The 11,577-nt window shown below is 44.4% G+C and overlaps 1 protein-coding gene across 2 annotated transcripts in view; it reads left to right on the top strand.

Annotated features, from left to right (window-relative positions):
- Positions 1 to 942: 942 nt before the first annotated feature.
- Positions 943 to 11,577, top strand: part of LOC115202851 (DNA damage-binding protein 1) — a 33,228-nt gene continuing 22,593 nt past the window's right edge. Inside the window, exons 1-10 of one of the 2 annotated variants that reach the window (XM_029766927.1) lie at positions 943 to 1,095; positions 2,021 to 2,169; positions 2,393 to 2,509; positions 2,667 to 2,888; positions 3,198 to 3,312; positions 3,555 to 3,652; positions 3,807 to 3,965; positions 4,333 to 4,416; positions 8,060 to 8,279; positions 11,037 to 11,112. In XM_029766927.1, the coding sequence (XP_029622787.1) occupies positions 1,035 to 1,095; positions 2,021 to 2,169; positions 2,393 to 2,509; positions 2,667 to 2,888; positions 3,198 to 3,312; positions 3,555 to 3,652; positions 3,807 to 3,965; positions 4,333 to 4,416; positions 8,060 to 8,279; positions 11,037 to 11,112 (1,301 nt within the window). In that variant the 5' untranslated portion in view covers positions 943 to 1,034. Of the gene's footprint in view, positions 1,096 to 1,186; positions 1,285 to 2,020; positions 2,170 to 2,392; positions 2,510 to 2,666; positions 2,889 to 3,197; positions 3,313 to 3,554; positions 3,653 to 3,806; positions 3,966 to 4,332; positions 4,417 to 8,059; positions 8,280 to 11,036; positions 11,113 to 11,577 lie in introns of those variants that run through there. The other variant, XM_029766928.1, reaches the window with a different exon arrangement.

Raw genomic sequence — 11,577 nt, 5'->3', positions numbered from 1 at the left:
CCCACCCCATAAATAGTGCTCTGCAGTAAAAATACACACCAATACACAGTACGCATGCTTGCTTTCAAGGAGCCACAGACAGGGCTCTATTCTTATACCTGGGATTAATCAGGGATTTAGTCTTTAGCCTACAGTCCACAGGCCAGTGTTTTTGACAGCAGTGATGTCACCTCAGGCCTCGTGTTTATGATGGTGTCAGCAAGGATGGTGGATAAACCAAGATGTCTTACTAAGGCAGTTTACCATTGGAAAAAATGGTCAAGGTTCCTTTCTGTGTACGTGGGTGTTCCCTCTCTCGCGTGAGTATACTTTCCCGTGTGAGACCAATGGCTCTGGTCTACTTATTGTCCTCTCCCCGCTCTCCCCATACACCCTGAGTAGAAAAAATTTGCCAGGGAGATGTCTCGCTTCTGATATCCCATCCGTGGGGCAGGGGCAATAAGTAGACCGGAGTGGCCTCTCCCCGAAATAATTAAGGAGGGAGGTGTCTCGCTTTCTCTACCATCTCTGGTGTCAGTCCTATGTTAACCTAACTGCGTGCACACACACATACACAGTACTAGAATGCCTGCCACTTTGACCATTATCGATTTGAATTGATACAGTAAGTAGATTGTGTCTCCTACAGGGGCATTTTGCTTGATCAACCGTGAGCAACAATCCCATGGCTCTGAAAGCTCTCTAGTCCTCCTCAACAGTCACTTGGCGCTCTGTTGCTGAGGTTGACAATTTAAAGACTGATGTGAAAAAACGTCATATCACAGTGGAGTAAGCCAAATAATTGAAGTTATGGAACCCTCTTCTGTCCAATGCAGATGGACAGTGCACCGTATTATACAAATAAATGCACCAACGACAAAAATCGACTTCCGAGCCACATGGGGCGCTGTGAAAGTAAATATCGATCTAGAGCTTTATAGCAATCCACTTCCGCTTGTTTTTTTTAAATAATCATTTTTAATATCCATGGTTTCAACATTTGAGAAGGACTGATACTGGTGATCGCTGGCGTTCTTATTCTGTCTTTGAACGCCATGTCGTATAATTACGTGGTAACAGCGCAGAAACCGACGGCAGTCAATGCCTGCATCACCGGTAAATGTGTTGTTCTTGTTTCTTGTTAGCTTCGCGCACCAACATGTCGTAGCGACCTCACTCACGAGAACGTTAAGCTCCCGCGCGAGAAGCCAAGCTACAGGCCCCCCCCTTTTGATATTGTTTTGCCAGCAAGTCTTATCAAGTTCGTTAAATAGCGCTTTGTTCAATTTTGAATAACCATCCACGGTATGGGACATGTTTCGCTCGACTAATGTCATATGGCTTGTTATCAATTGTCAATCAAGTCAACACTAAATAGCACTGGCCAGTGTGTGCTCCTGCTTAGCCAGGATGTTTTGAAGCCAATGCTAGCTATCTTCTTTATCAGTTTGCCAAGAATCTTAAGACAGGTTTGGAACTTCAGTGTTGCTAAATTACACAGGTAGTAGACAGGCCACTGCAGTGCCTGTCAATATGTCCACCTAAATAATACATTGGCAAAGTATGCAATCAGGGACACTGCATAGTTAGGGATGTAGGGACATTTACTTAACTAGCTAGCTAGCTAACGTTATCCTTTAACTGCCTGCATTTATTTTGATTGGCAATATATTGGTGATAGCTAGGTAACTATTTATTGTATTGCTTTTTAGGTTAAAATCACGTGTGATTAAAAACAAAACTTAATTTAAGGCGTTATGACACTGGCTAACAAATCCCATATTATTAATTTAATAAATCACGTTGGCAATGCAGTGCAACTTTGTGCATATTTTGTGAGTAAAAATGGTCTGCTTAGCTAGATAAGTATGCCAGTTGTATTCCTAGTAGATAGAAAAACAAATACTTGAACTCCAGAAATGTGCCTTTTCAAAATACAGGAACGAGATCTGCTAGTCATACGGAAAGCACTCCCAAGAACTACTCATTTAACTATTAGAAAAAGTTAGTCCGACTGACTAGACCCCCCTCTCTTCTCCAGGCCACTTCACCTCTGCGGAGGACCTGAATCTGCTCATAGCTAAAAACACACGCCTGGAGATCTATGTGGTCACAGCGGAAGGGCTCCGGCCTGTCAAAGAGGTGGGCATGTACGGCAAGATCGCCGTCATGGAGCTCTTCAGGCCAAAGGTGAGTGTACTACTACCTGTATGTTTGTGTGTGCATGTTAGTCATTTCAATAGCGAGAGAACATTTTGAAACAGGGAGGTACTACCTGAACTTGTTCATTAAGAACACAGAATTATGTAACTGCCATACAAGTTGTAAACTTATCTCGGTGCAGAACTTGAACATGGACATATGTTTTCACTGGCTTCATTGGAGAGGAACCTTTTGTCTGTGTTGACTGCAGGGCGAAAGCAAGGACCTGCTGTTCATTCTCACTGCCAAATACAACGCCTGCATCCTGGAGTACAAACAGAATGGGGAGAGCATCGACATCATCACCCGTGCCCACGGCAACGTGCAGGTAGGAGAAAAATAAATATGAGCGTAGCCAGTGTCTTTGAACTGTTGGAGATCAAAGTATGTTCTGCAAAACTACAACAGGAACATTCTGCAGACTGAAACAATAGAATGCCGTGAAACTCCTCTTAACTTGACCAACTTGTTTATTTTTTGCATAGGACCGCATCGGGCGTCCCTCGGAGACGGGCATCATCGGCATTGTAGACCCCGAGTGCCGCATGATCGGCCTGCGGCTGTACGACGGCCTATTCAAGGTGATCCCGTTGGACCGGGAGAACCGAGAACTCAAGGCCTTCAACATCCGCCTGGAGGAGCTGCAGGTCATCGACGTCCACTTCCTGTATGGCTGTCAGGCGCCCACAGTCTGCTTCATCTATCAGGTAGGGAGGGGAGGAGGTAAAATAGGGTGGGGGAGGGACAGGTAGGAAGTGGTGGATGAAAGGGGTACGATGTTGAAGTGTATGCATTTATATGGGTGGATGTTGAGGGGTGGTTGGGGAGGAGTTGAAAAAATGCACGAGTCTGAATTTCATGCTGTTTGGGAGAACATTGGGGAGTCAGAGGGGATGTGTATATGAGACAGTAGTGCTTTTCCGGTGAAAGGGGGAATGTGTGCTTTAGTTAGCAGAAATGTTTTGTGAATATCTGCGAATGTCAGTCTGATTTGTATCTGTGTGCTTGTGCTGTAGGATCCTCAGGGACGGCATGTAAAGACCTACGAGGTGTCGCTGAGGGAGAAGGAGTTCAACAAGGGGCCGTGGAAACAGGAGAACGTGGAGGCTGAGGCTTCTATGGTCATCCCAGGTGAGGAAAGAGAATGTCCAGGCAGGGTTTAGACGATGATCATCAGGGCCGTGATCCAATCCTCAGGAGATTCGCTGTGTTCTGATTTTCGAAACTCTTAGATTAGTGTTTAAAGATCACTTCCACTGGAACTGCAGCGCCCAAGGCTCCTCTTCTACTTCTTCCTCTTCTAGCGTTTTTGAATGTGACTCCCTTGTTGGTTGATTGACTTGGTTGTTTATGTATTTGTCTATCTATTTTAGTCCCAGAACCATTTGGGGGGGCTATAATCATTGGACAAGAATCCATCACCTACCACAACGGGGATAAATACTTGGCCATCGCACCTCCCACCATCAAGGTAAGGTCAACCTAAATCAAAACAATGCAGAGGCTTTCAACTCTTTTCCATCATCATGCACCTTCATAGCAATGATGAGTTGGATATAGACTAGGTCACTTCTCCAGATGCTCAAAGCACAAACCACCACCTCTGTTCTCGTTTCCCCCAACAGCAAAGCACCATTGTCTGTCACAACCGGGTGGACCCCAACGGCTCGCGCTACCTGCTGGGGGACATGGAGGGCCGCCTGTTTATGCTGCTGCTGGAGAAGGAGGAGCTGATGGACGGGGCCGTGGTGCTCAAGGACCTCCGCGTCGAGCTGCTTGGAGAGGTACGTGTCGTAGGCCTTCTGTCTCTTTCTCGTGATCTGTCTCCTCTCTGTGTTTCTGGTTGTTTTCTATTTTTTGTCTCATTTCTATCTCTTGCTTTTTGCTTTTTTTGTTTCCCTATGATCTCTTGTTCTTTTTATCTGGCTCTGTCGTCTCATATCTTGCTTTCAATGATGTCTCGAACTCTCTCTATTTTCTCTGCTTCTTTCCTGTTTGACGTTCAACCTCTACATTACACAATTGAGTCTCAATGGCAGGATTATCCTTGAGTGTGTATTGTAAAAAAAAATGTGTACACCGGGCACTTTTTGTAAGTTGATGATATATGAGATGGGCTCGAGTAATGTCTGTGTGCGTCCCTCCCTCCAGACGTCCATTGCAGAGTGCTTGACCTACCTGGACAACGGTGTGGTGTTTGTGGGTTCCAGACTGGGCGACTCCCAGTTGGTCAAGGTAAGGCTGGACCGGTCATATAGGAAACACCTCGATGAATGTAACCCCCGTAAAGTGTTGGTTTTAACAATAAAAACATACATTCGAAGAAAACAGTTGCGTGCTCCAGTGGGTAAAAATTGTACAGCTCCAGAAAACTGGTTTTACGAGGTGCTTTTTGAGTATGGTAGAGTGTACTATAGCACTTGCCGACAACAAAGGGGATGATGGAAAGCGGCCGCGGTCATCCACTTCTTCAAAGGGGGAGACACTCTAGACCCAAACTGTTATAGACCTATATCCATCCTGCCCTGCCTCTCTAAAGTCTTCGAAAGCCAAGTTAACAAACAGATCACCGATCACCGTTTTGAATCCCACCGTACCTTCTCCACTATGCAATCTGGTTTCCGAGCTGGTCACGGGTGCACCTCAGCCACACTCAAGGTCCTAAACGATATTATAACCGCCATCAATAAAAGACAGTACTGTGCAGCCGTTTTCATCGACCTGGCCAAGGCTTTCGACTCTGTCAATCACCGCATTCTTATTGGCAGACTCAACAGCTTTGGTTTCTCAAATGACTGCCTCGCCTGGTACACCAACTACTTCTCAGACAGTGTGTCAAATCGGAAGGACTGTTGTCCAGACCTATGGCAGACTCTATGGGGGTGCCACAGGGTTCAATTCTCAGGCCGACTCTTTTCTCTGTATATATCAATGATGTCGCTCTTGCTGCGGGTGATTCTTTGATCCACCTTTATGCAGTCGACACCATTCTGTATACATCTGGCCCTTCTTTGGACACTGTGTTAACAAACCTCCAAATGAGCTTCAATGCCATACAACTGCCCTTAAATGCTAGTAAAACGAAATGCATGCTCTTCAACCGATTGCTGCCCGCACCTGCCCACCCGATTAGCATCACTACTCTGGACGGTTCTGACTTAGAATATGCGGACAACTATAAATACCTAGGTGTCTGGCTAGACTGTAAACTCCTCTTCCAGACTCACATTAAGCATCTCCAATCCAAAATTAATCTCGAATCAGCTTCCTATTACGCAAAAAAGCCTCCTTCACTCATGCTGCCAAACATACCCTCGTAAAACTGACTATCCTACCGATCCTCGGCGATGTCATTTACAAAATAGCATCCACACTCTACTCAGCAAATTGGATGCAGTCTATCACAGTGCCATCTGTTTTATCACCAAAGCCCCATATACTACCCACCACTGCGACCTGTATGCTCTCGTTGGCTGCTCCTCGCTACATACAGGGAGGGAAAAAAGTATTTGATCCCCTGCTGATTTTGTACGTTTGCCCACTGACAAAGAAATGATCAGTCTATAATTTTAATGGTAGGTTTTATTTGAACAGTGAGAGACAGAATAACAACAAAAAAATCCAGAAAAACGCATGTCAAAAATGTTATAAATTGATTTGCATTTTAATGAGGGAATTAAGTATTTGACCCCTCTGCAAAACATGACTTAGTACTTGGTGGCAAAACCCTTGTTGGCAATCAGAGGTCAGACGTTTCTTGTAGTTGGCAACCAGGTTTGCACACATCTCAGGAGGGATTTTGTCCCACTCCTCTTTGCAGATCTTCTCCAAGTCATTAAGGTTTCGAGGCAGACGTTTGGCAACTCGAACCTTCAGCTCCCTCCACAGATTTTCTATGGGATTAAGGTCTGGAGACTGGCTAGGCCACTCCAGGACCTTTATATGCTTCTTCTTGAGCCACTCCTTTGTTGCCTTGGCCGTGTGTTTTGGGTCATTGTCATGCTGGAATACCCATCCACGACCCATTTTCAATGACCTGGCTGAGGGAAGGATGTTCTCACCCAAGATTTGACGCTACATGGCCCCGTCCATCGTCCCTTTGATGCGGTGAAGTTGTCCTGTCCCCTTAGCAGAAAAACACCCCCAAAGCATAATGTTTCCACCTCCATGTTCGACGGTGGAGATGGTGTTCTTGGGGTCATAGGCAGCATTCCTCCTCCTCCAAACACGGCGAGTTGAGTTGATGCCAAAAAGCTCCATTTTGGTCTCATCTGACCACAACACTTTCACCCAGTTGTCCTCTGAATCCTTCAGATGTTCATTGGCTAACTTCAGACGGGCATGTATATGTGCTTTCTTGAGCAGGGGGACCTTGCGGGCGCTGCAGGATTTCAGTCCTTCACGGCGTAGTGTGTTACCAATTGTTTTCTTGGTGACTATTGTCCCAGCTGCCTTGAGATCATTGACAAGATCCTCCCGTGTAGTTCTGGGCTGATTCCTCACCGTTCTCATGATCCTTGGAACTCCACGAGGTGAGATCTTGCATGGAGCCCCAGGCCGAGGGAGATTGACAGTTCTTTTGTGTTTCTTCCATTTGCGAATAATCGCACCAACTGTTGTCACCTTCTCACCAAGCTGCTTGGCGATGGTCTTGTAGCCCATTCCAGCCTTGTGTAGGTCTACAATCTTGTCCCTGACATCCTTGGAGAGCTCTTTGGTCTTGGCCATGGTGGAGAGTTTGGAATCTGATTGATTGATTACCTGACACCTGGGAGCCAGAAATCTTTCTGATTGAGAGGGGGTCAAATACTTATTTCCCTCATTAAAATGCAAATCAATTTATAACATTTTTGACATGTGTTTTTCTGGATTTTTTTGCTGTTATTCTGTCTCTCACTGTTCAAATAAACCTACCATTAAAATTATAGACTGATCATTTCTTTGTCAGTGGGCAAACAAAATCAGCAGGGGATCAAATACTTTTTTCCCTCACTGTATTCGTCGCCAAACCCACTGGCTCCAGGTCATCTATAAGTCTTCGCTAGGTAAAGCTCTGCCTTATCTCAGCTCACTGATCACCATAGAAGCACCCACCCGTAGCACGACCTCCAGCAGGTATATTTCACTGGTCATCCCCAAAGCCAACACCTACTTTGGCCGCCTTTCCTTCCAGTTCTCTGCTGCCAATGACTGGAACGAATTGCAAAAATCACTGAAGTTGGAGACTTCTCTCCCTCTTTAAGCATCAGCTGTCAGAGCAGCTTACTGATCGCTGCAGCGGTACACAGCCCATTTTTGTAAATAGCCTACCCAACCAACCTACCTACCTCATCCCCATATTTGTTTTTGTTTTTCAGCTTTTTGGATACCAGTATTTCTACTTGCACATCCTCATCTGCACATCTATCACTCCGTGTTAATTGCTAAATTGTAATTACTTCGCCACTATGGCCTGTTTATTTCCTTACTCCATTTGCACACACTGTATACAGATTATCTCTATTGTGTTATTGACTGTACGTTTGTTTATCCCATGTGTAACTCTGTTGTTTTTGTCGCACTGCTTTGCATTATCTTGGCCAGGTCACAGTTGTAAATGAGAACTTGTTCTCAACTAACCTACCTGGTTCAATAAAGGTAAAATAAAATGGCCTCAGTAACTCAATAATCGAAAGGTACAGATCAAACCAGTTTTGAAAATCAGGAGTATAAGAAAGGATAAGCAAGCCTCACTATTCTTTTTCTGTACTGAGTGGTGGACATCATCCCCTTTGTTTCAAAGAAAAACAAGTATGGTCAAAGTCCACTTGTTGTTTATCTGGAGTTGTCACATTATTGTTATGGCTTGTAATGGAAATTATTATTCATTCACCTTCAGCTCAACGTGGACAGTAATGACTCGGGGTCGTACGTGGCGGTGATGGAGACCTTCACCAACCTGGGGCCCATCGTGGACATGTGTGTGGTGGACCTGGAGAGACAGGGACAGGGCCAGCTGGTCACCTGCTCTGGAGCATTCAAGGAGGGCTCCCTCAGGATCATCCGGAATGGTATCGGAATCCACGAGCACGCCAGCATTGACCTGCCAGGGATCAAAGGTCAGTAGGAGGGCTTCTGGGCCCTCTGGGGGGAAAAAAAGAGGACGCTGCTCTCTCTGGATCAATACCCAATCAACCCCTAGCCCCTAATCCCCCTAGACAGTTGAAGGAGTTGAATTGTTATAAGCAATATATGGAAGTGCCTCTACCTCTGATACATTAGGGTCAAATTTGAGCTGGCTTGAATGGAATTCTCAAATTCAAGCTGGGTAGAGGGAAACCCAGGCCAGCGCAGCCCAGTTTCACAACTGGTGCCAGCTCAATTAGAATCCGGGCTGGTGACGCCTTTACTATACAACCACCAAGCTGATCACTGCCTGATGCTGACACAACATTTAGCTAGCTTGTCTGGGCTTGTTGCTGTTAGTTAGCACATAGACATGCAGTAGTCAGACATGACGAGTTACCACCATAGCTGGATCCTTCATTCATTTTTGCACTACACAAACTTTTATGAGAACAGTCAGCCCTAGAATGCCAGCTACCTAAAGCATTAGCTTGCAAATCAGTTGTAACTAGCTAACGTGAGCTAGCAGGAATTTTAGCCGACCAGGTCGTATTGAATGCTCGTTAGCTACATCATATCAAAGCTGTCGTCTGGTTTGCTTGGTTAGCTAGCTAGCTAATAGCCAATGCCATGGTAAGCAAGGTATGAATTAAGCAAGCTAGCTAGCTAACTAGCCTCTTGTATGTAAATCCCATATATTTGGGGACCCTATTAGATTTTTTAAATGTAATTCAGTCTGGTATTAGAACGGTAGCCCCTATCTGCAAAATAAGGGTGTCTGCGGAAAGCTGAGTATCTTGACTATTGATCTATGCCTTAAAATCTTTGGTGTGACTTACTACCATATATGAGCATACAAATGTATAAGGGCAGGTTGTGCCAATGACCTCATTTCAAGATGGTTGCTACCTAGAATCCGGTTAGCGTTGTGAAGCATTAACGAAATACACACGGAATACGTTGATTCACACCAAAAGCTGGGACTCCACAGTTCACGAGGATGTCTTATTTGTCTGCCTGTGACCTACCGTTATTGATCACCAGCCCCGAGAGACATCTTACAAGATCAGCTTCGATTTTGTCTGTGTTTGAGCTATAGCTACTTGGGGGGTATGACACTAATCCTTAGGTTGGTAGGAACAAATCTAGCTTATTGCCAATGGTATCTGATGATGAATGACTTAATAGTCACTCGGACATTCGATGTTGCCATCTTTGTTTATAAAAAATATGATAAACACTTGGATATCCCCTGTATGTCCCTTGACACCACCACAATGTTTAAGAGAGGTTGCTGTTCTAGAAATGTAGTTTTTTATAGTGAACAATCGCTTTTAGGTGCATCCAGTGTGCCAAAAAAGTACAATTACCACATTTGGACACTTGTACCCTTGATACCCCATAACACCACCACAATGTTTGAGTGAGGTTGATACAGTAGCAATTGTGTTTTTATACTTAACAAATAGCATTTAGGGATTACAAATCTGTAATAGCACTGGAATTATCTCATTTACAGACATATGCCACTTTGGAGAGGTTTAGGGACACTTGGAAATGTCCCGTGACCACACCTGACACCACTTACTAAAATATCTGCCCATTTCTAGTTGTTAGGTCTATCAATCCCATTTTCTTCTGATATTGTTCACATGATTTGGAAGCCATGTGATGTTTTTCCAGCTCTGGGCTTCAATAATTCACTTACAGCTTGTCAATGAAAGATTAGTTTAAAAATAAACTTTTATTTGTATTTTATGTGCTTGATCTTGTGTATTCTGAACTATGTAATTCCTATCTTCTGATCATTTCCTCATCTCCCAGATGTCTTTTTTCCAAATACACCAAGTTTTGGCACGTCAGAATCATGTAATTACACATGAATAGCAGTTACTTTTGGGTATGTCGATTTAAAAAAAACTAAATGTATGCAGAAATATACATTTTCCCATTACATCTAAGAGGCTAGCCTGTTATGCTAGCGAAGACACTAACCGTTTAGCTAGCTAACATCAGCAAGCTAAATACATGGCTCTGAGTCTGGCTGGCACTGTCAGGAGTATGGGATAATGTTAGTTACAGCATGGTGGGGCTGAATTCAATTCTTCAATGTCTTGCTAGCAAGCAATATTAGCGAAGCCAGCTGCAGTCACATATTGGCTACCTAGCAACATGACATCATTTCTAATTTCTGCAGGCAGTGGAAACGCAATTTGAGCTAACCCACCAAGGCCAGCCCAACCTGGGTTGACTTCAAAGTGCCAATGGAAATGGGGCTTCGGTGGGATTTTCTCCATATTGTTTGCATCTGTCTAATCTTTGCCGTTTTTTTTTTATCGGCCTCTTACTCGTGAACACGCTGATGAGACGCAATTAGTTTACTTGGGCAATAAATGAGGCCCGGATAGAGAACAAAAACCTTAAGAAACTATCGTGGCCCACCAGGACTGTGGCCACGACCCGGATCAATTAAGCTACAGCGTTGACTCCTTTCTAGGTCAGGGTCCTGTTCACTAGGCAGCTAAATGGAAGAAAACAGACTAACACCGGGAGGGACTACCTGGACTTAATATCCAACAGTAGTCCAAATAAGAAGCTCATTCTTGTTTTCTGTTGCAAAATACTTTGAAACATTTTCTGTTGTTTGCCCTAATGAAACACCACCTAGATAATAGAGTGCTGCTTGTTTTCTAGTTCAGTGGAACACTTGACATTTATTTTCCTCCATATTTTTGTTGTTGTCTTCCCAGGTTTGTGGCCCCTTCGCTCAGAGGCTGGGAGGGAGACAGACGATATGCTGGTCCTGTCTTTCGTGGGCCAGACAAGGTGAGACAACCAGTGGTGGCCTTATAGAAAGGTTCTGCACGTGTTGACCACAATGCAATCACTCCCTGTCCAGTACGGTGAAGTCTTGCCTAATGCCACAGTATCTCGTTTATATGATCGAGTTGTTGATTTGACACCTATTATAACAAAAGGGAGAATAGACAGACAAAACATTTAATTTCGAGCGTCAGACATTGTCGACATGGATTGATTTTTATACCAATTATAACAAATAAGAAGTTTACAAAGGTTGAAATGATCGAATGCATGAAGAAGCTGTTGGTCGCTAAATCCGGCGAATACTAGGACCGTGAAAAAATCAGGCAGCTGGATCTTGTCTGAGCGGTCGACTGTGAATGTCCTCACTTACTATTACAATTAAACTGATTCACTAAGATCTTCCTACTATAGTGCTGTCTGGTCAGAACATGTTGAGGCCCATACTGAACACTTGGTCACCACCAC

Source organism: Salmo trutta, chromosome 12, assembly GCF_901001165.1.
Source record: "Salmo trutta chromosome 12, fSalTru1.1, whole genome shotgun sequence".
In the NCBI taxonomy this organism is placed as follows: domain Eukaryota; kingdom Metazoa; phylum Chordata; class Actinopteri; order Salmoniformes; family Salmonidae; genus Salmo; species Salmo trutta.
This window is presented reverse-complemented; position numbering and strand designations above follow the sequence as displayed.